Raw genomic sequence first — 25,408 nt, 5'->3', positions numbered from 1 at the left:
CACACACACACACACACACACACTAAAATATACAAAAAAAAAAAAAAAAAAAAGGAAAGAAAGAAAGAAGATAAATGAACTTTTGTTAAGAAATAAACCTTAATTTTGACTCTTTCTTATTAAAGAACCAAATTACCACTTCTCTGTCCAACCAGAAAGGACAAGCGGAGAGGGCATATCTGTTTTCCACAGGAAGGAGTTGCACCAGCACCCCTAATCCAAAAATGAAACAAGATCACATACTCTGGTATGAAGGGTGGACAGAGTCAGGAAAGTACAGGGCATTTAGCTTTATTTAGCAACACCAAAAATCCCAGAACGAGAGAAGGAAGGAGCACATCCACTAACTCAGTTACACTTCTTAAATGGAATTACAGAATCATGCCAGCAACTGTATTCCTCACGCTAAATGTGCATATTACCCTAATTTCTGCAAGCAGCATTTAATTAACTAATTAATTACAATAAAAAGGAATCTGACAATCTAACTGAGGGTCAGAATGGCCAAAGGACACAATAATTGTCTAAAAGATTTTGGGAATTTCTTTTCTTTTGGTTCTAGGGATTGAATGCAGGGAAGCTTTACTTCAAAGCTACATCCCTAGTCCTTTTTATTTTGAGACAGGATCTCACTAAGTTGCTGAGGGTCTCACTAAACTGCCAGACTGCATGGCCTCTAACTTATTCTGCCTCAGTCTCTGAAGTCACAGGGATTATAGGTGTATGCCACCATGCCTGGCAGGTTTTAGAATTTCTGACAGGGTAAAAAATGAACTAAGGTATTTCTTCATTTTAATTTGAATCCCTACCAACAAAGGATGACTACAGAATTACTTTTATAATGAGAAACCTGCTGAGCTAATAGAACAGACTACAAAAGAAACATTATTTTGAAACTTTTTGTTTATGTTTTTGTACTAAGGTTTGAACTCAGGGCCTTCCAAATGCTAGGCAAATGCTCTACCACTGAGCTATATCCCCAGTCCTGAAACTCTACTTTGTAAACAAGCTGGAGGTGGGGGAACCAAAGTGCTAGGGCCAAAAATCACAGTTTCTTAAAACAAGTGGCCCAGTCCACTTCATATCCACTGGGATGGCTGCTATTGAAAATAAAGCAAGTCCCATAAAATAACAAGTGTCAGCAATCAGAGAAACCAGGGAAACCGGAACCCTTATACACTGTTGGTAGGAATATCAAATGGTACTACAGTCTCCGTGGAAAAGAGTTTGGCAGTTCCTCAAAAAATTAAAAATAAATCACTCTATGATACAGCAATTCCATTTCTGGATATGTGCCAAAAAGAATTAAAAGCAAGGACTTTTTTGTATACTCATGAACTTTCAGCTGTGAAGAAATAAATCCTAATTCTGATCCTTCCTTATCAAAGAACCAAACATTACCACTTCTCTGTCCAATCAGAAAAGACAGAAGGTAGTGGGCATACCTGTTTTCCACAGGGAAGAGTTGTACCAGCACCCCCAATCCAAAAACAAAACAGAGTTAGCACAGTCTGGTTAGCACAGCAGCATTATTTCCTACATCCAATGGGTAAAAGCAAGCCAAGTGTTCACCAACCAATTAAAGGATAAACAAAATGTGTATATAGTTATGATAGAATATTATTTAGCCTTAAAGACAAAGGAAATCCTGAGATGTACTACAACTTGGATAACCTTGAGAATATTATACTAAGTGAAAGAAGACAGTCACAGAAAGATAAATAGGATTCTAGTTATGTGAGGTAGAGTTGTCAAAATTCATAGAAATGACAAGAGAATGGTAATTGATGAGGGCTGCAGAGAAGGGGAAAGGGAGGCTGATGAACAGGTATGAAGTTTCACTTTTTACAAGTTAGAGTTCTAGATGCTGATGACAGTTGTACAACATTATGAATTCTGTACCACTAACTACACCTTTAAATGGTTAAAACAGTTCATTTATGTTTGGTATACTTTAACACAATTTGCTGGTGGGTCTATATTCGTACCAAAAATGTGTCATGAGGACACTGACTTGAGGACACAGATATGTGCCTGCAACACATATATTTGTTCAAAGAAAAGAGTTATTAAACACCACTAAGTTCTAGGCAGCACTAAGCACTAGGGACACAGTGATGAAAGGTTAGATGGGGATCACTTATATTGTAATTACTAATTACTATGAATGAAAAGGTAGTGCAGCAAGAAGAAAATAAAAGAGGATTAAAAAAAAAATCCCTGTATCTCTTTTATTTAAGTCCAGTGCTCCATCCAAGTTATAATTTTAATTAACCAAACTGTATTTTAAATATGACAGAAGACTTAAAAACTTAAACCATCTGTAGCAAAGTCTTATGTAAAACTAAATGGCTGAGAGCCATCCAAAAGTTCTCTATTTTCTAAACTTCACTGGGGAACAAGGGATTAATTATACCAAAAGGGATTCTCTGTTAAGGCAAAATAATCATTGGGATGAGTTAACCACAAATGATTTTTAAAAACAACTGAAACTTGAGGACAATTAAAAAGGCTTTTTATTAAAATTAAGTGTTAAATAATCACTAAGACACCAAAATCTTCCTCACAATCTCTTCTTTGGCACCTCTCTTGCCTCTAATCATGTACATCAATAATAGAATCTCAGACAGAAAAGAAAATTTTGGGAACAATAGCAGAATATACATTGGAATCCAAAACAAAAAGTTGATGTAAGAAAACACTTGGGAAGCCAAGGGTGGTAGCACATGCCTGTAATCCCAGTGGCTCAGGAGGCTGAGGCATGAGGATTATAAATTCAAAGTCAGCCTGAGCAACTCAACAAGTCTCTAAATAAAATATAAAAATAGCCTGGGAATGTGGGCTCAATGGTTAATTAAGTGCCTCTGGGTTTAATTCCCAGTATCAAAAAAAAAAAAAAAAAAAAAAAAGCTCGGGAGAGCCCTGAACAGGCTGTGGAAGGAACTTAAGCCAGTTGCTTACGTATTTTTAGATCATCATTATATTAGTTGTTAGGACTGCTATAACAAAATACCACAGACTGGGTAGCTAAAACGATACACATTATTTGTCACAGTTCTGGAGGCTGGAAGCCCAACATTAAGGTTTCAGCAGGGTTGGTTTCTCCTGAGGCCTCTCTCCTTGACTTTAGATGGCCATTTTTTCTCCATGTCCTTGGATGTTCTTTCCTCAGTCCTCAGGCCTTCCCGAGTCCAGATTTCCCCTCCTTATAAGGAGGCCATCCAATTTGAATTAGGGCCTGACCTAACAGCCTCATTTTAACTTAATCACCACCTTACAGGCCCTGACTCCAAATACAGTTGCATTCTGGGGTTCTGGGGCGTAGGACTTAAACATGCTCTTTTGCGGGGGGAGACAAAATTCAGCCCACAGTAGTCACTTTTAATAATTCCTCTTCTTGGAGATGGTAGTGTGTAGCTAAGTGGTACAGCACTTGACTAGCATGTGCCCCCTGGGTTTGACCCCCAGCGCTGTACTCACATGTACACAAATCCTCTTAAGTCTCTTTCTCAATTTTATTCAAAATTCAAAAGTCCCAAAATAAAGTATCTGATTTCTGAAGCTTTGGTTAAAGGACCACTCCAGGGCTTGCTAGCTTTGAAAATGTTATAGCATACATGTGTACGGGTATCAGGGAAGGGAAAAGGTGTAGCCAGGTCATCCAAAGAAATATTTGTTGCACTACTTCTTAAATGACCAGCAGCATCACAAGTATACTCAGACATCTTTATTTCTATAAGTCCAAGGTTTCTCTATCTATGTTATCCCAGTGTTCCATGCACAGCCACAAGCCTACCCTTATCCTCAGATGAAATCAATAACGAGTTGTGCCAAGTCACTGAATGCAGTGGCAATACTATGAGACCACTCCTCTGGATTCAGGATCTCTAGATGACATCCTTCTATCGGTCCTGTTTGTCTTAACTGACATTCTGTTACCTGAAGACTAAATGCTAAGTCTGTTTTTAACCAACATGAAATAGCACAAGGGAGGAAATAGATGAAAATTAAACTTCTTTTTTAAAAAATTTTAATTAATTTATTTTTTAGTTATCAGTGGACACAACATCTTTGTTTTGTATGTGGTGCTGAGGATCGAACCCAGGCCGCACGCATGCCAGGGGAGCGCGCTACCGCTTGAGCCACATCCCCAGCCCCAAACTTCCTTTTTTAAATGGTGAAAAGGTAACAGTTAATTTTCGATAACTTCAATAGGAAATTATTATACACATGTGAAATCTTTCATCAGTAATTGACTCTGTGGTACTAGATACACTATAGTTTTTCTTCTTACCAATTCATTCCAGATTTGTTTCCTTGAACTCCAATTGGCTCTTAGATGTGTGTAATTCTTTGCTTATTTGAGAACCAACCCTAAATTTCTCAGGGATCTGAGTTCCTGTCGGGAAATTCAACACTGGGTTGGTAGAAATGGCTACAAATAAGATACCAAAACCAGAAAAGCAGACATTCTTGTGATTATTACTTCCATTTTTACAAGGTGCTTGTCAATCTCTTATTTACTATGTCCTCAAGTCACAAAGACAACACAAACTTCAACAAAGCTTTGCAATTATTTCCTATAGGATATCTAAGGACCTTACTAAATATATACAGTTCACTTGTATAATAGCACACCTTGGACACTGGTTCAGTGGGAGTGCAGTGCTACCCATGAATATTAAATGAGATGTTTTGTTACAGGTGGTTTACAGAACACATGGTAGAAACAACCCAACTGAACAAGCAGTCTTTAATCACTACCAAGAGCTACTCCAAACATAAGCCCAGATACCCAAACCTAGGGATGCCTGCCTAAGAATCTCTATAGCCTTCATAAACAAGGACCAGGCAGTAATACTTACAGTCAACATTGGCGTTGTTAACAGGCCCCATGCAAAGAATTCAAGGAAGATGACAATAGCAGCATGGTAAACACTTGGTCGGCCAAAGCCTTGGAGCTGAAAAAGAAAGTTATTATGAAGCATGGTAAAGAGATAAAAGAAATGATCTTAAAATGACATTAAAAATACAAATTAAATTAGACCACCTTAATTATTTAACATGAAACTTACTTATAGGGGCCAGGAATATAACTCAATGGTAAAGTATATGCTTATTACCATGTGCAAGGCCCTGGGTTCCATCCCCAACACCCCACTCACACCCACCCTTCTTTCTGTGGTATTCTTTATTCCCTCGCCTCCCCTAATCACAGTACTAAATTACTAAAGTACTAAAGTACTAAAATTAGAGACTAGTCCCATCAATGTAAATCACTGGCATTTTGGTAGGAAATTAATTGGGTCTTCAAGACCTTACTGTCCCTTACTAATTCTAATTCTGTACTTTTCAATAACTTAACCTCTCTGCCTGAAGTTTCCTTAGCTACATAATGAGAAAGATGAATATGTGGGTCAGATGCTCAAAAGTCTCAGTGGAAGCACATAATTGGAAAAGAACCAATAAGAATCAGGTTAAATCTGGAAACACACTCTGTATCTAAAGTCAAAATTCAGCTTTCTGTTTCCATTTTGTTATAAAGATTCTACCTAATCTGATATTTTCTATAGTTTGTGATTCCTGGAGATGAAATCTAAACTTCTCTTTCAATGTAATGTCTTCGACTCTGTGGCAATGCTTGTTGCAAAACCACTGTTTTGCTAGTATGTGGTAGTAACTGGAAGTTACTACTGATACTCAGAAGAGTATCTGATACTCAGAAGACTTAAAAAAAAAAAAATCAAACCCTATTCCCATTCTTATATTTACAAGTCTTCAAAAGGTAGAAGTATATTTGTATGGTCAGACAAATCCAGATTGTAGAAGACAACTGACCTGGTCTCCTTAAAAATGTCAATGTCACTGAATAAAATAAAATAAAGGCAAGAGACTGATCAAAATTAAAGACACTTAGAAAACAAAAATGGGTACTTCTTGACTGGATTCTCATGAAATGGGAACAATGGGAGAAATATAACTAAGAACTATATATTAGATAATCACGTGGCATTATTTATTTCTGGGTATTCTTGATGTCTGCAAGTTACTGTTAAATGGTTTAGGAAAAACTGGTACATATATTCATTCTAAATCAAAGGTCACAAAATTTTAACTGCTGGATTTAGATGAAGGGAATATAAATGTTCATTTTACTATTTATTTTTTGTAGTTCTGACTTTTTCCCCCCAAAACAGCCAGTACAACTGCTATCAATATTCAAACCTGCAAATCTCTTGGCTAATAAGTATTTTTAAAAAGAATTAAATTATATGATATTTGTAAAACAATACATTCACAACAGAAACTTAAGTTTAAACAATAGAAAAAGGCCCACTTAAGAGCCTAACAACTAAAAAAAAAAAAAGATTAAAAATGCATTTATTAGCACTAGATTTAAAAAGTACCAGTTTTGCTAGTCCTTTACTAGAATGGAAACTGTCACAACTACTCAGCTTTGCCTGTGACAGGCCTGTTTGAGACCCTCTCTGTCCCTCCTTCCTGTGTATAGCTCCTGAATTCAGAAACACTGGCATCATGCCTAGCTCCCCTCTTGCTGGCTAGCTCTCCCCCAATCCAACTCTGAGGTCTCCTGCCTACATTACAGGGTAGCTTTCTAAATGGGACCCTACTCCATTTTGCTCCTTCACCTCACGCCAGAGGGATGGGTCTCAATGTAAATCAGATCCCATTACCCCTCTGGTGCCCACCACATCCCACCGTGCCCAGCAGGGTCCCACAACTCCTTCTCTCCTTGTTATGCTCTATCATTTTCTAGAGGAAACAAATGTCATAATTTTAATTTATTGTTTATTTCCCCTGGAATATAAATGCCACATAGGAAAGGTTCAATGATCCATTCCAAATAGTCATTCTCCCATTCCCCTATAAAATATTAGTGGCATGGAAGAAGGATCTCTTCAGAGACTAATGTCTTTTTTCTATTCTCTCATTTTAGCACAAGTCTGAATGTAGGAAAAAAATCAGAACGAATGGTCTTGTTCCTTCAACAATGAAGTGGTATGAGTAAAGCGGGGAGAGTGAAAACCACACAATATATAAATTTAAAAAATTTAAGAAATATTAACCCAAAAGCAATGAGTAAACTTTAGATTTTGACTAAAACTGGAAAAAACAAAAGATAATTTTAAGATAGTCATGGAAATGTGAAAACGAACTGGGCATTAGATGATATTAGAGTTACACTCACTGTACTAATGGTATTTTTTTTAAATTTAATTTTTTTTCTTTAATTTTTATTGTTGGTTGTTCAAAACATTACATAGTTCTTGACATATCATATTTCACACTTTGATTCAAGTGGGTTATGAACTAATGGTATTAAAGTTAGATTTTAAGTCCTTATTTCTCAGAAATAGATACTAATGTATTTATTTAAGAAATGAGATGATGTCTCAAATCTAGTTTTAAAACAACAGAAACTTAAAAAATGACAAAATAAATCAGAAGTAGGAGTAGCAGATTAAATGAAGAAAGGGCAAAAAGTGATGATTATTGAAGATGAGGGAGGAGTACGGGAGGGGGACACTGCAATTTTCGTGTAAAAACTTCCATCAGAAAAATTTTTAAGTTGGGAAGATCAACGACAAAGACAAAAACTTACAGAAGATTATGATTCCAAGAATGGACTTATCTTAGGCTTTGTTGTACAATTTTATTTATAATTTCTTTGGCATTCCTTCAGAACTGGCACTTATCTACCACATACTACTGTTTAGAAACCAATTTTCAGTGACTGTTTTAGGCATTTCATCTACATGAAAAAGGAGCATGTACATTTGTTCCCAAGAAACTGAAGTGTGTACTCCACAATATTTTAATAAATGTCAACGAATCATTACTATTAGAATGCTGGGGAAATTGTGGTGGCATTGTTACCAAATACATCAATTTTAAAAATCTGGATATAAATTGTATATTGGAAAGCAGTCAATTTATTAACATCCAAATGTGAACTGTTTAACTCATTACAAAGAATGACTAAGAACTTCTAAGTTTGATCTTTTGTGTAAATATATTAAGAAAGTAATGATTTTCCATATGAACTACATAATACATAGAACACCGGATTACAAAAAGATGCACACACATATGTGTGCTTTAATATTCTGGCTAGACAGAAGTAGGCAATTCTTAACTCTGTAATCTAATTCTCAATTAAGTAGTTTGTAACTAAAAATTTCCTAGTCATATGGGTGAAAAATATGATTGGTACTTGTATTAGTCAGCTTTTTATCACTGTGACCAAATGCCTGACAAGAACTTAGAAGAAGTTTACCTTGGCTCACGGTTTCAGAGGATTCAGTCCATGGCCTCTTAACCCTGCCATACCCCTTGTTCCCTCCAAATCTTTGTTGACGCTGCACTCAAGTCATCTTTCTGAAAATACAAATATCATCCTATCACTCCTATGGAAGACTGTAAAGAACTAAGCTAAAAATTCTTCCTGTTCCTATCACACCTTGTCACAATCTAACTCTGGGGCTGATTCTAAGGGTAGTCTAGGATAGGGGGTGCAGCTCAGTGATAGAGTGTGTTTTACATTTCATTCTCTAGGGATAATCCCTAAGCGTGGTCTCTAACACCAAGAGGGAAAAAAACAAAGTGTCGTCTATTTTTTTCTTTCCCAGTTCTGGGCTGGTTCAACAATTTGCTCTGAACAAAAGAAGTGAAAACATGGCTCCTGAACTTTTAGGCCTTTCGAGTTCCTCAAGCCTAACATGTGAGGAAATCTCTTCTAACCAAGGAGGCTGAGAGCACCCCAGGCTTTCCCTGTTCAGACCAGCTAGCTTCACAGGCATCACCGACTGCCAGACCCAGGAACAAGGCCAAGTTCACTTGTCACTCCAGTTAAGCCTTGAGATGACTGCAGAAGCCCTAGAAACCACAGGCAAGACCAGCGCCCAATCCCCACCTGAGCCCCACCCCAACTGCTACCCCAACAGACCGTTATCAGCGTGGGCAGATTCAAGTCACTAAGTTTTATGTGGCAACTAAGTGCTACAAACCCCCTCTGTCCTCATGATAAAGATTAAGACTTCATGAGGCCCCTTTTGTAGCTCTCTAATCTTTTCTTTCACTGCACATAAATCTGAGAGATGAAAAGAATATATTCTTCTTCATAAAAACACCATTTCATATTGTTTCATAGAGTGGATGTATTATAGACATTTGTGGTCAGAAAGGGCAACAACTACTGTGAAATCACATTTTGAAGGCCAGACTTTAAAAACATACAGTGGTATGAGGGAATAGAGGAGGGTGGGTCATCTGACTTATTATATAAGCACACAGAACATGCCACAACATGGATGAACTCTGGGCACATTATGTTAAGTAAAATGAGCCAGTCACAAAAAAAGACATTATGTGGTTCCACTTTCATGAGCTATCTAAAGAAGTGAAACTCAAAGAAACAGAAAGTAGAAGAGGAGTGGCCAGGGGCTGAGGGAAAGGGAAAATAAGTTGTCATGGTTTGAGGGAGAAATAAGGAACAGGCATAATGGGTTTAGAGTTTCAATTTTGCAACATTAAGAAATTCTGGAGATTGGTGGCACAACACTGAGAAAATACTTAACACCACTGAACTGTACACTTAAAAAAAGGTACACTTTAAGATAAATTTTGTGTTATGTGAATTTTACCACAATTTTAAACACACATTCATGGGATATCCAGTCATGTAAGGAAAAAGTATAAAATTTTTGAAGTATATTCTAATCCAAACCAGTACTGCCACAAGATTCATAATAATTTCTGTATTACTACGGAAACTACATATGAAAAATATATTTCACTATGAACTGTCAATATTTTCACCATTCACATATTTGCTACCTTTCACCTATATCCTTTGTATCTATCTGGTTAGTAAAGTGCTCTAGTAAAAGAATTCTTAATCAGAAAGCTTTTTAAAAAAATATTAATGTGAATAAAGAACATAGTTTTAAAAAAACAAATCAATGTGGGCTATGATGTAGTTCAGGGTTAGAGCATATACAAGGCACTGGGTTCAATCCCCAGCACCAAAAACAAAACAAAATGAACAACAACAAAAATGACCATACCAGAAGATTCTTCTTTTCTTCCTCCTACCTAATAACAGTTTTGGAGTACAAGCAGGAAAAACAACTTTATTGGTTACCTCTTAAGTTAATCTAACTTTTCTACAAAGTCTAAAATTTTTCTCACCTCGAAAGGCCTAAATACATGGCATGTCTAGCTAGGCATGATGAGGCATACCTGTTAATCCCAGCGGCTCAGAAGACTGAGGCAGGAGGATCAGAGTTCAAAGCCAGCCTTAGCAACAGTGAGGCGCTAAGCAACTCAGTGAGACCCTGTCTCTAAATAAAATACAAAATAGGGCTAGGGATGTGGCTCAGTGGTTGGGTGCCCCTGAGATCAATCCTTCGTATCCCCCACCCCAGATAAAAAAATAAATGGCAAGTCTATCACATTGGAAAGATTAAGAATTCGTTAAATATTCAAAATTGACAACTTCTTAAACTAAACCAATAAAAAACCAACTTAAAGCAAACCAAGAGGCCAATAATAATTTCTGTAAATATTCCTATCTCTATCAATGATCTTTGAGAATAAAACTATTCAGCTGCAAGTAATAAACTCATATTTGTTGAGCTCTACTAAATATCAGCTAAGCAAGAACAATGGTGAGCAACAGAAGCGATTCCTGCTCTCATGTCATGGAATGTAAAATTACAAAAGGAAATATACACTCTAAAGGAAAAGACCTAGGCTAGCAATAGTATTAAAAGCACCCTGAGTAATAGCCAGAAAATTATTCTATAACAGCAGCATCACATGTAATGCTAGGCCCTAATAAAGCACATGGTATATGCTATCATTTTATCCGATTACAGCCTTCTGAGTTAGAAACTATTAAATAAATTGCTCAAGTCAAACAATAAATGATTGACTGAGCTGGCATTTCATCAAGATAGTCACTCAGCTTCAGAATGTGTGTTACTCTTATATTGTACTGCTTTTCTTTTCTTTTTTTTTTTTAGTCTTAAAAGTAACCTTTTCTATTCAGACCATTTATTCTTTTTTTCTATTTTTATTGGTTCTTTTTAGTTATACAATAGAATTTATTTTGACATTATAAAAGCATGAAATATAATTTGTTTCAATTTAGTCCCCACTACTTTCCCTTTCCCTTTCCCTCTTCTCCTCCCTTCCCCTGGTCCCTTCCCTCTACTCTACTGATCTTTCTGCTAATTAAAGTGTTTTTTTTTTTTTTTTAATTAGTGTCTTGTGGATGTACATGATGGTGATTCACTGGGGTATATTTATACATGCACCCAGTAATGTAAGGGCAGATTCATTCTACTATCTTTCCCTATCCCACCTCTCCTCCCTTTTCTTTATTCGCCTTTGTCTACACCACTGATCTTCTTCTCTTTTCCCCACTCCCCACTTATTTTGGATTAGCTTCTGCATATCAGAAAAAAACAATTCAACTCTACTTCTTTTCATATAGAGGTTGATTCTCCACAAACAGAATCAGCACATATGAGTGGTAGACAGCCTGCACTGCAGGAACCTGAATAAGTGGTGACAGGAGTCAAAGGTAGCCAGTCCCTCAGACAAAGCAAAATGCATACCTTAACCCACTCACTAGTTCCTCACACTGAGTTTGGTGACTGCATTTGGGCAATAGGGCAGTTTCCATCAATCTCTTCATTTACTTTCTCAAATATACCTGAAAAGCTCAGATGAACTAGGGCACCTGGCTTTTCTCAATCAAGTCAACTGCTGTACACAGGGAAAACATAAAGTTGAAAGTTATTCCCATTCATTCCACACATGATCCCCAACTCAAGGATCAAAGTACACAGTAAACACCAGCAAGCTGCAAGTATGAAAGCAAAAGCAAAAGGACAGACTCGCTTCTCTTCACATGCAGTGCCTGGATGCTTCTCCTCTCTGCCATATCCTTTCTACTGGTGGCCAAACTGAAGGGCAGACAACATGACCACTTCATTTAGAATGAATCAGCTGCTTTTTATGAGAGGAGAATTTTTTTTTTTAAAGGAGGAGGAGAGGCAGCATGTTATTAGTCCAGATACAAATAATACAGTAAAGTAAAAATACCTTTTTTTTCGGAGAAAATACTAAGATGATCACTATGTAATAACATTGTATTTAAAAATAAAGGAAATACTCTTACTATACTATAATCTTTCAGTTCATACTTCTTTAATAGCTATAATTTTCCTCTAAGGAAGTGATAGGTGTCCTAAGAGTCAGGGTGCAGATACAGCTAAGAGAACATACAAACAACACATACACTCTAAATGCTAAAATTAGGAAGCCCATCACTGCAAAAGATAAAGAATAAATACATGTTGAGTATCTCTTATCTGAAATGCTTGGGACTGAAAGCTGTGTTGGTCAGTGTTTTGTTATTGTGACAAAACACCTCAGATTAAAAAATATTATAAAGAGGCAAGGTTCATTTTGGCTCATTTGGAGGTTTTAAGTTCACGGTCCATTGGTCTATTGTTTTGGGGCCTACAGCAATGCAGCACATCATTGCGGCGCCTGTAGCAGAGGAGGATGCTCACCTTATAGAAATCAGGTAGCAAAGAGAGAGACAGGAAGGGGCCCAGGTCACCATATTCCCTTTAAGGGCACGCCCCAAGCCCTAACTACTAAAGGTTCCACCATTTCCCAATAGTGAGGGGCACTCAAGATCTAAACTACTCAAATATATAAATGCTAATGGGATGACATTATTATACAGCCAATTTACACATATATTTATAATACTCATATCAATAGGCATATATTATGGTTTGTATATGAAGTGTCTACCAAAAGCTTGTGTTAATGCAGGAACGTTCAGAGGTGAAATGACTAGATTGTGAGAGAGCTGTAGCCCAATCAGTCCACCCTAGTTTGACTGCACTAACTGGGTAGTAACTATAGACAGAGGGGCTATGGCTGGAGGAAGTGGATCGCTACTCTGAAAGAGTTCATCTTCTCTGTTGCATCTTCCCCTTTCTCCCTCTGCTTCCTGGTCACCATAAGGTAAGTAGTTCTCCTCTGCCATGCCCTTCCACCACGATGTTCTGCCTCACCTTGGGCCCAAAGCAATGGAGTCAGCCTAATCTGGACTAAACTTCTGAAACTGTAAGCCAAAATATGTAAGTTGTTCTTACAGGGTATTTTGGTCATAGAGAAGAAAATTTGACTAACACAGTATATAATTGCTTCATCATTTTTAACAGCAGCTTAATAATATTCCAACACATGAATGTACCACATTATTTCATAAGGTTACTCTGAAGTTACAGATACTATTTCATGCTTATTATGATCGATATATATACATCTTGCACCTATCCCTGTCAAGTCTTGTTCAAATATTGTTTTAGGATAAGTTCCTTGAAGTTGAACTGCTAGGTCAAAGGCATGAGCTTTTTTGTACGTATATTAAGTGTCAGCTTCCATATAGGTTTAACCACCCCTGGAATATACTACAAAAGAATGGAGATTTAAGAATTGAAGATTTCTCTAAAGCAACATTCAAAAATCCTAACACTAAAAAATCTCTCCTTTTCATACCAAGTATCATCTTATGATTGTATTTCATGACCCATCAATCATATATACTCATATGTCAGGATTTGGCTAATAAAAACACAAAGCCACTATTTTTCTTTAGGGAACATCATATTACAGGACCAGATCCTACATGAGGTTTTCACACTTTTATGGCATCACATTATCTTATTTGCAGAGGAACAGGTACTTCAGTACTCCATGGATCTCTCCACAAAGAACTACTAATGTGTAAATTATCTTAACTGAACTTTTGCTACTTTCAAAATGTAGAAATTAGATGTATAGTAATCGATGATCATGAAGCAAACTATCCTCAGAATTCTACATTTTTCTTCAGATCTCCTGTTAGACTGACCCTAGTTAGCAAGAGACAATGTAGTAGAGTGGAGCTACTCAAGCATGACTGAAGATATGATGATGCCATCTCTGTCACTGCACACAAAGAACAAGAGACAAAGCTCAGGCAACGCAGGAGTTTTTTTCCCTTCCTCCACTGAGGAACAGGAAAAACCAACTTGACTGTATATTCAACTCTGTAACATGAGGAACTGAGCTGTCAAGAAAAAATTAGATTGGAACATAGATATGAGGAAAGCCCCAGCACCACCAGAGTCAGCCTGGCTATTGTTAGCACATAAGTTATCTCCATGCTCTTGTTTATCTCTAGTCAAATATGTAACATACTGCACCTACTTTTTACAGCTATCATAAGAATGGATGAATTATGGCTAGTAAAAACCATATCAACCTCCCTCAGAACTTTGTAAATATAATAATATTCACAATTTCTGAAAAAAATTCCAAAAATTACATGAAGGAAGTGAGAACCACTCATTTAAGGGGGATTAAATGATAAAAGTAGGAAAACACTCAGGTTTTTTGGTTCTATGTTACTCTGCTTCAATAGTAAGGTCTAATACTACATAAATAACATAGGTCCTAGAAGAAGAGACAATTTCAAAAGAGAGCAAAAAAGAACCTGGAAAGCACACCAATCAGGGTGAAGAGGGAAAGGTCGAAAGAACTTTCCAGAGGATCCCGTGCCTTTGCCAGGAAGTGCCCCTTCCTTTCTACCTTAATGAATGTCACATTCATGACATTTTTTTCGATAAAATTATGGGCCCATTTAGAAGTAAAGAAAGGGCAGAAAATCACTGAGTATGAAATGAAGCAGTGACACTGAGGCTGAAATACTAATTTTTATTTTAAAAAAGTAACTTCTTAAGCTAAAGAAAGACTTTTTTTTTAAGCAAGTAAAGCTAGAGAGGTTATTTAGGCATTTTCTTGGTAATAAATAAAAGACTGGTTACATTTACATAAAAATATAAAGATACACATCAAAACACTTCAGTTAAAATACAACTGTTAATTTGAAATTTATATAAGTGGATATTAGAAGAAGTCTGAACATTTGAGTTAATCCTCTATCTTAAGTCAGAAAGAATTACAAAATAAACCTTCAATAAGTTAGAAAAACTAAAGAACAGGAAATGTAAATAAATAAGAGTAAAGCAAAGGCAAAGCTGGTTTATTTGGAAATACTAATAAAAGTTTTATGTACCATGGAGGATGTTAAGAAACAGAGTTCTCCTTCAAAACAAGACAAAGTAAATGAATCCAGATTACCCTCCTATGGGAGGGAGGAACAAAAGGAGGAAGAGAGGAAAGGAGGGAGGGAGGGAGGGAGGTAGAAAGTGAGGAAGGAAAGTTTTCTGGGTACCAGATGCCAGGTAACAAAGGACCCAGATATCTGAAGTGAGAAGACAAGTTGTACTTTATCATTACCCAAGTTTACTGCCTTAAAAAGAGTTCCCAGGCTCCAGTACCAGAAGGAAGAGCCCAGGCAAAGCTTAGAGGACTCCCCAAGAGATTCAGCTGAAAGGCCAGGGAGATCAAGGCAGGACAGGGTATTAAAGAGGAAGAAAGGAAGGGAAAGAAAAAGAGAGAGGGAGGGAAGTGAAGGGAGAGACAGAAAGAAAAAAATAAGGAGAGAGGGAAGAGAGAAAGAAAAAAGGAGAGGGAAGGAGGAAGAGAAGCTGAGAAATCTGCAGAGGTTTCACCTCAAGGAATTCCGAGTCCTGATAAGCACATGCATGTAAGGAAATTACCAAAGGCCAGGGGAAAATATCTTATGAGTGTCCAGATATGGTCAAATGCCACAATGAGCCTATATATGTTTCTACCGCTCAGACTTCAAGGCGTGGAGGTACACACCTATAATTCCAGTGACTCAGGAAGCTGAGGCAGGAGGGTCATAAATTCAGGGCCAGCCTTGACAATTTAGAGAGATTTGTCTCAAAAAATGAAATGGGCTGGGGATATAGCAGAGTAACCCTTGTAAAGCAGAGCATCCTTGGATTCAATATCCAGTACTGAAAAACCAAAACCAACCAAACAAACAAACAAATAAACAAAATCCTCATTATTCACAGAGCATTGGATAATCAGGAAGACCCTGTCTGAGTAATGAGTGGGGGATCATTAAACCCTGCAATGAGTATGCTCTGAATGAGCCCAATAAATTAACAGCAATCTAGACAATGCAAAAAATGTAACACAATCACTAAAGATACAAACATTATAGCCCTGCACATATATATTATATACAATGAACTAAAAATACAATATGTATTTTTGTAATTTTGGTTCATAACTCCACTCTCAATTTCCTACAAGATTTAAAAAGTGCACAAAAATAATTGTTAACTGATGTTTGGATCTCCAAATGTATAAAGATATAATTTGTGACAATAATGATGTAAGGGGAAGGAGACAGAAATATAGTAGATTCTATAGATTTATTTCTCTCTTTTTGCTGGCGATCAAACTCAGAGCCTTATGTATGCTAGGCAAGCACTCTACCATTGATTCTGTATACTTTTGAAGTTAAATTCGTATCAATCTAAACTATATTGATCTAAATTTAGGATGTAAAATGCAATCTTCATAGCAATCATAAATAAAACATCTTCAATATACACATAAAAGGAAAAGAAAAGGAAATCAAAATATTTCACTACAAAAATTATCTTTCTTTACCAGTAATAACTTTAAATGTAGATGTATCAGGCTTTCAAATTAAAAGGCAAAATTTGGCAGAAAGGATTAAAAGCAAGCATGATACAAGTAATACTTTCTTTAAGAGACTTGCTTTAGGTTTAAAGACACAAATAGAAAGGGAAAGAATAGAAAATAATATTCCACATAAACAAATCAAAAGAGAGCAGAGTTATTTGCTAATATCAGATCACAAAACTGGTAAGCCAAGAGAGGTTGCACATAACAATAATCCCAGTTATACTAGAGTCCGAGGCAGGGTAGCAAGTTTGAAGTCAGCTTGGGCAATTTAGTGATAGTTTGTCTCAAAATAAAAATAAAAAGGGCTAGAGATGTAGTGCAGTGGTAGAGTGCTTACCTGGCATGTGAGAGGCCCTGGGTTTGATTCCCAGGACCATGGGGTGGGGTCATTAGACAAAGTAGATATTTTGCCTGGCTTGGCGGCATATGCCTGTAGTTCCAGCTACTCAGAAGGATTGAGGTGGGAGAATCGCCTGAGCCCAGCCTGGGAAACCTAGTGAGATCCCATCTCTAAATAAATAAGTAAAATAAGTGTCTAATTTCATTATTGAACATGTTTTCCCAGCATCATTAATTAAAGAGACTACCCTTTCCCATGTATGGTTTCATTTCTGGGCTCTCTATTCTGTCCCATTTGCTATTTTTGATTATAATAGCTTTGCAAGATAATCTGAAATCAGTGTTTCAGTGTGTAAGATAAATAAGTTATAGAGATGTACTATAAAGCACATCTACATGCCTACAGCTAGTAATACAGCATTATATACCATCAGCTTTCCATATCTGTGTGTTCTGCATCTGTGGATTTAAACAACTGTAGATTGAAAATATCCCGTGAAAAAAATCCAAGTATTTTTTTCTTGTCACTATTTCCTAATTAGTAAACCATAACTATTTCTATAGCATTTACATTGCATTAGGTATTACAAGTAATCTAGAGATGATTTAAAGTAAATGGAAAGATGTATACAGCAAATACAACATCATTTTACATAAGGGACTTATGCATTTGCGAATGGGGACGAGTCCTGGAATCTATCCCCATGGGATGACTATACTCAAAATTTGCTGGGAGAGTAGAGCTTATCATAAATAATTTTACCACATAATAATAATAATAATAATAATAATACAGAAAGAAACTCTGGGAGGTGAGGGATATGTATGTGGTCCTGATAGTAGTTATGGTTTCACAGGTATATACTTAGCTCATACTCACCAAATTGTATATGTTAAATATAAGATTTTTTTTTACAATGAATCAGACCTGAGTAAAGTGGTTTAATTTTGAAAATGCTATTAAGACGGGCTGAGGTTGTGGCTCAGTGGTGGAGCACTTGCCTAGCATGCATGAGGCACCGAGATCAATTCTTAGCACCACATATAAATAAATAAAAGGTCCATCAACAATTTTTAAAAATTTTTAAATACTATTAGGAAATTAAAAACAACACCAAAAAATGATAAAGAGTACATCAAGAAAAAAAAAACAATTATAAAATACATCAAATGAAAGACCCCAAAATATATGAAGCAAATACTGAAAGAATTAAATGAAGAAACTTTTCTACATCAACTGGAAACAGCCAGTTGAGGTGCTGCTTGCCTGTAACTAGACACTCATTAAGCTGAGGTAGCAGGATCACAGGTTCAAGGTCAGCCTCAGCAATTTAGTGATACCCTAATCTCCAAAGAGAGAGAGAGAAAGAGGGAACACGCTGGGATGTAGCTCAGTGTAAAGGGCCCCTAGGTTTAATTCCCAGTACCAGAAAGAAAAGAATATCTAGGGCATGTCTGTAAGGAAACAGAACTTGAATAACAATAAGAACCACCTATATCTAACAATCATAAATACAACATTCCACCCAACAAAGAATACAGAAACTCCTGAAATGCACATCATTCTGTAGGGTAGATCACATATCAGTCCACAAAACAGTCTCAATAAATTTTAAATACTGAAATCATGCAAAGCATCTTTTCCAATCGCAAAGGAATGAAGCTACAAGTCAAAGATAGAAGAAAAACTGGAAATTTCACAAATATGTAGAATTTAAACAACATACCAAACAAAAAATAGATCAAAAAGGAAATCACAAGGGAAATTAGAAAATACTTAAAAGTTGGTTGTGATGGCACTTGCCTATAATTCCAGCTAGTTGAGAATCTGAGGCAGAAGGATCACTTGATCCCAGGGATTCAAAGTTAGCCTTGGCAACACAGATTACATCTCAAAAAAAAAAGGAAAGAGAAAATACTTAGAGATAAATAATAAAAACAACAAAAACTAAAATTATGGGATGCAGCAAAAGGTAGAATGAAGAGAGACTATTGTAGCTATGAATGCCTTCTTTTAAAAAGCAGAAAGATTTCAAATCAATAACATAACTTTACAACTTAAGGAAGAGAAAAAGCAAAGCAAACCAAACTGAAATCAGTAGATTGAAGGAATAGGAAAAGTTTAAAGCATAGATAAATAAGAGAATAGTAAAACAGCATCAATAAACCTAAAAAGTGGTCATTTAAAAATATCAACAAAATTTTAGCTAGCTTAACAACAACAACAAAAAGATACACATACACACAGAGTCAGACATGAAAGTAGGCCAATTACCACTAACAATCACAGAAATATAAAGGATACCAAAATACTATGAACAACAGTATACTGGATAACAATCATAAACTAGATAACCTAGATGACATGGTCAAATTCTTTGAAACACACAATTTGCCAAAACCGAATCATTAAAAAATAGTGCATCTGAATAGACTTATAACAGAAGACTGGCTCAGTAATCAAAAACCTCTTAACAAAGTCCAGGACCAGATGGCTTCAATGGTGAATTCTACCAAATGTTAGAAGAATCCTTCTCATAAACTTGAGAAAAATAAAAGAGGAATCACTTCCTAACTCATTCTATGAGGCCAGCATTACAACAATTCAAAAGCCAAACAAAAAAACCGAAACAATACTATCAAGAAAACTACAAACCAAGTCCCTTACGAATACTGATGTAAAAATCTTAAACAAAATACAAGCAAACCTAATCCAACAGCACATTACAAGGATTATCCACTGTTACCAAGTGAGATATAATCCTGGAATGTAAAGATGTTCAACATATTAAAATCATAATGGAGAAAAGGTATCTGATAAAATTCAACATGCTTTGTGATCAAAACACACAAAAAACTAGAGGTAAAAGTCATCTTTTTTTAACATCATAAAAGGCATATATTTAAAAACCCCACAGTTAACATAGGGATCAAAGACTTAAAATATTCCTCCTAATATAATGAACAAGACAAGAATGTCTTGCCTTCATCATTATTATTCAATATTGTACTGGAAATTCTAACCAGAGCAATTAGACAAGAAAAAAAAAAAAAAGCCATCAAAATTGGAAAGAAAGAAGTAAAACTATCCTTATCTGCAGATGATGTGACCCTACATGTGGAAAAATACCAAAGAATCCAGAGAAGTTATTAGAACAATTGAATTCAACAAAGTCAGGAATACAAGATCAACATACAAAAATCTTTATGCTTCTTTCCCAATACAAATTCGTTGCTTCAATTCTACTTTTGAAAGATTTATGTGGACTTCATTGAAGATTTTTTTTCATTAAGTGTTTTTCTAATTTCTGAAAAAAATCAATTGTTCCCAAGTCTTTGTGTTACTGGATTAGGCAAGAGTTTCTTAAATATAAGACCAAATACATGATCTGTAAAAGAACAAGTTGACAAATTTCATCACAATCTAAAACTTCTACTCAAGACACTGCTCAGAGAATGAAAAGACGAACCACACACTAGAAAGAAGGTATTTGCAAAACATCACAAAGGACCTGCATCCCAAATATATACAGAACTTAAAAAATTCAATTATAAGAAAAACACCCATTCAGGTCGAAAAACAACAGTAACAACAAGCCTTTTCCAGGAAAAAATATAGGCTTAATGATGGCAAATTAAAGATCTAAATAATTCTAAATGTGAAACTGAAATGTTTCTGCCATAATGCATATTCACTCCACAAACTGCTATACATCAAAAGCTTATAAATATTTGGGGTTTTTGTTTTGATTTATTTACAGAGTTTGGCTGTGCCAATATTCCAGTACTATTTTATCATTCTGGCTCCTAACAGTGTTAAAGATCAAAAGTTCATCATTACCATTTTCTTCCCTTAATATGTCCCTAGATTTTTTCACTTCTTTACAACCAAAAAATGTCACCATTTTAGTCATTTTTAAAAATAAAAGCTGCTCCTCCATTTCACCAGTATTCTTATTCTGAAAAAACATTAACCATCACAGGAAGTTCCTGGAACAACCTAAGGAAAATCATCTCATGAGACATTAGATATCACCAGTCTTGTGAGCTTCCACATCAGTGCTCTTATATGATATCCAAATACTGGCTTCTTGGAGTCTATGAACACCCTGAAATATTCCACTAAATTTAGTGGATTTTCTTTGCAACAAATTATAATTCTCATCAGATGCCCAAGAATAAATGAACCTGAAAGAACTTTTCCTTTATCTGGCTGTGAAAACTATGCATATTAGAAAATCTACAGTCAATGATAATACAAATAATTCTGATAAAACATTTCAAGGGCTGGGATTGTGGCTCAGCGGTAAAGCGCCCACCTAGAGCTTGCGGGGCCCTGGGTTTGATCCTCAGCACCACACATGAATAGATAAAATAAAGGTATTGTGTCTAGCTACAACTAAAAAAATAAATAAATATTTTTAAAAAATCAAAATGCTTGTTAATAATGCACAACAGGGAAGAACAGAGCAGAGAGAAGACAACAAATAGGAGAACTTATTTGATATGCAGGCCTCCCTTTTCTAGGCAGAAAGATATCATGGAAGAAATACTTGACTCCTTTATTTTTCAGATCATTACATCTCTTTGCCAATATCTTTTTCAGTATCTACATCTCTTTGAGACATAGAAGAAAAGTAGTTGATTCTCTGTATATAGGCAGTATTCCCCATGATTATTAATACCAACAAACTGAAACCATGGTGTACCAGGAATAAAGCTAAAAGTAAATTACGACATATTAAAATAAAATAAAATCATGGGGCTGAGCTGGCCAGGCATGATGGTGCATGCCTATAATCCCAGTGACTTTCTGAGGCAAGAGGATGGCAGTTCAAGGACAGTCTTAGCAACTTGGCAAGACCCTGTCTCAAAATAAAAACTAAAAAGGATTGGTGATGTAGCTCAGTGGTAGAACTACTGGATTCAATTCCCAGTACCGCAAAATCAAAACACACAAAACTATGGGGGCTGTAGGACAGTGAACCTGGAAGAGATATTAGAAGGAAACTGCAAGCAGGGAGGGGAAAAAAAAAAAAAGACATAATTTGGGGGTGCTGGCCTGAGACATGAACACCTAGGATTAAAGGGATTCACTGCTTTCCCAGCTTCCATACACTCAGAAAAGCACTGGTACCTGTCCATGCTTGTCGTATCAGTAACTACAGCAAACAAGAAAACTCAGTATTCACGGCAGTTTATCAATACCAAATGCACCTGCCCTCAGAGACAGCCTAGGTAGGATTATACCTGTGCCCCAAATTAGCAGATTAGCATCAGGATCCAAAGAAGAAAGAAGGAGAAATAAATTGAGTACCTCAAAAGTTCCTGCTGTAAGCACATAAAATTAGCAACATTAACTTTTTTAGGTTGGGATCTACTTCTTGGCTAGATTAAAAAATGAGAGAGAACTGAGGTTTTTAATCTCAGGGGATCGCTTATAGATCACTTTCTGACTACTCAAAATTTATATATGTAAAAACACTAAGAATAACATCTAATATTAAGGGCTTATTAGGAGATGAGTTTCAACAATCCTTAAAATACTATGAGGTAAATACTATTATTAGAAGAGGTTATTAATTTGCCCAAAGTTACACAGGTATTAAAGGTGGAAACTGGAATTCCAAGAATGCTTACTTAATCTCCATGTTAATAATGATTCCACCTGGCAGTTTTTTAGCCTGTAAGCCATTGGGAGTCAATGAAAAAAAAATTGCAGCAGTAGTAATCATATTTAAATTACTCAACAGTAATGTAAAGGGCAGACTTAGGATGAGATGAGCAAGGGTCTCAAAAGGGAGGTCAAAGTCTAGGAAAGGGACCATAGGAATGCAGAGGAGAGGGTGAAAACCTAAAAAAGGACCTAGAAAAAGTAGCTGCACTTTTTGCTCACTGTACATATGAAAAGAGATGAAGGAAGGTACTTCTCAGATTACTAGCTTGGCCACTAATTAGTAATTACTGTCTAACAATTCAAGGAAGACAGAAGAAGCTGGTAGTTTAGTTTTGTTTAGGGGACTGAAAGACAGTTTGGTTTAATCAAAATTAAAACAAGAGAAACCAATTCTACAGAATTGACCTCCCCCTATAAGACAAGCTTTCCATATGTGCAAGATCCTACCTTGGAAACAAGCGATCTCTAATGCTTTTTCAAAAATAAGGGGTCACAGGGGCCTTCAACACTACTAAGTCCTCATTATACAGATTAGGCACTGAATGGCTAGGCTGTGTCAATACTCTGCCCAGAGTGACATTACTCTAGTAGAACCAGGACTAGGAACCAGTTCTGCTGGCTCCATCCTCCTTACTGCTCCTTCTACTTCACCACCCTCCCAACTCTACTAATGGGAATTCACATCACCAAACATGCACATATAATCATTGATCACTTTTTAACTAAAAGCAAAATTAGACATGTAAGCTTAAAAATCTAAAAGTAATAGCATATATTTTTTCATAAAATTCCCATTTTCCTTTAGAAAAACTTTTCCATGGTGTCAAGAGTCTGTTCATTTTAACATTTTCTAATTTTACGTCCTATATAGTCCCTTCCCCCCGCAAAAAAAAAAAAAAAAAAAAAAAATCCTTTTTAAACTTAGGACTGGGAAGAAATGACAGATCCTCTGTGCTTATAATTCCACCATAAGAAACTAAGGCGCCACTGACAAGGCCAAGTCGGCCGAATCCAGGCCAATGAAGTCAAGGCTGTCCAGTGCGGCTGCTGTCAACGCCGTCTAAACTTCAAGCATCACCGGAGGAAGAGCCTGGCCTGAACCTGCTCCTTGCACAGCCTGGGATTTGCAGCTTCCCTTGGGCTGCCTGCTCCTCCGGCGCCCGAAGAAAGCGGAAGGTGCAGGAGGGCACTGCCCGGCTCCACCGCCAGCTTCTCCGCAGGCTACTTGGGGGCTTGAGCCAAATGTGCGGTTCTACAGGCTCCCTGCACATTATCTAAGTTGGCTTGGGCAGAACCTGCGCCCCGAAAATTGTACTAACTGACGCAGGGATGGAGGTCTCTGAAATACCCCGATTACTTAGGTTCCCTGTCCCGTGCCCGGCTCTTCTGAGACAAAAACCACTCGACAGCCTAAGTTGTGCCAAGCGAGGAGTCACTAGGCAAGCCCCTATTAAGGGTGACTTTAGCTCAGCCAGAAAGAACCGGGGCTGCGCGGCCGGAGCCCCGCAGCGCCCCCGCCCAGCCTCCGGGGCACCGGCCTCAGACCCGCCCGCGCTCACCCAGCTGCTGCCCGGGGCCTGCGCGCCCGCGCGCTTCTCCGGCATGGCTCCCGCCTCGGGCTGCGACGCCGCCTTCCACTCTGGCTCCCGCGGCGGCCCGGCGTTCATGCTGCGGCCATGCCCGCGCCGGCTCGGGACGTTCCGGGAGGACGGCGACGCCGCGGGGGCGGCGGCGGGGCCCGCGACTTCATGGGCTCCGCGGCCCGCGGCGGCCTGCGGATCGGGCGGCGGCGCCAGCGGCGACGCCGAGTGCTAGGGGGAAAGCCGAGGCTGGAGCCGCGGAGGAGGCAGGAAGAGGCCCGCAGTTTCAAGACCGGCTATGCTGCTGGCGACCAAACAGACCCCAACTCCCTAGCTGCCGGCGGCGTCAGTGGCGGGTCCGGCGGTGGGGAGGCCGCGCCCCGCCCCGCGCCCGCTTCCCACAGGCCGGCGCCGGCTACAGGCCCCGCCCAGCGATCCACTCCCGCCTGGAGATCGGCAGGCGCCCCGGTTGCCTCCAGCAACGCCCCGCCCATTCCTTGCCCCGCCTCCCTTTGCGCAGGCCTCCTGGATGACCGCACTGCGCAGCGCGCTCGAAGTGCGTCATCTCCGGGGCCCCGGGTGACTTCATTTTTACTTTGGGAGTGTGTTGGCCTGTTGGTGAGGCGCAGGTTTCCTGTGGTTTGTAGTTACCGTTTCCATGGTATTGGTTTGGCGTCAGCCTACCAAATGAAGGATTCTTGATGCCCTTAGCAGTTACAAAGATGGGCCCGTCCTGAGACCGAGAGGGCCTGGATCCCGAATCCTGAACTGAACAAGTGGAATATGCTCCATAGCTAACAGAGCTAATGTCGCGCTCCTCTCCGATACCGGAGAAAGTGACAGATTACCTGCACCGTCGGGTGCGGGGGAAGGACATAGCTTTAGAAACAAACAGGCTCTGGTGTGCACACAACAGTGTGAATATGTAAAATAAGGACAGTAACCTACTGTGGGTAAGGTGACCATGTTCGAAATGCTATTTGTTAGGACTAGGCCTAAAGCACCGCGTGAGATACGCATTCCATTAAATTCGATCTGTCCGCTGTTGGTTTGCATGTTGCAGTGTTGCTGTTGCAAATAGGTGATGCACAAGAGTCCCAAAGATTCTGTGCCTTCCAAGCCT

At 37.9% G+C, this 25,408-nt stretch overlaps 1 protein-coding gene across 2 annotated transcripts in view; it reads right to left on the bottom strand.

Moving 5' to 3' along the window:
- Nucleotides 1-24,655, bottom strand: part of Slc71a2 (solute carrier family 71 member 2) — a 63,870-nt gene extending 39,215 nt beyond the window's left edge. The window contains exons 1-2 of one of the 2 annotated variants that reach the window (XM_076837362.2): nucleotides 24,265-24,655; nucleotides 4,866-4,961 (exon numbers count right to left, since the gene is read on the bottom strand). In XM_076837362.2, coding sequence (XP_076693477.1) covers nucleotides 4,866-4,961; nucleotides 24,265-24,372 — 204 coding nt within the window. In that variant the 5' untranslated portion in view covers nucleotides 24,373-24,655. Of the gene's footprint in view, nucleotides 1-4,865; nucleotides 4,962-8,299; nucleotides 8,401-24,264 lie in introns of those variants that run through there. The other variant, XM_076837363.2, reaches the window with a different exon arrangement.
- Nucleotides 24,656-25,408: the final 753 nt, after the last annotated feature.

Source organism: Callospermophilus lateralis, chromosome 17, assembly GCF_048772815.1.
Source record: "Callospermophilus lateralis isolate mCalLat2 chromosome 17, mCalLat2.hap1, whole genome shotgun sequence".
Classification (NCBI taxonomy): Eukaryota; Metazoa; Chordata; class Mammalia; order Rodentia; family Sciuridae; genus Callospermophilus; species Callospermophilus lateralis.
Note: the sequence above shows the minus strand (reverse complement) of the source record. Positions and strands in the feature narration are given on the sequence as shown.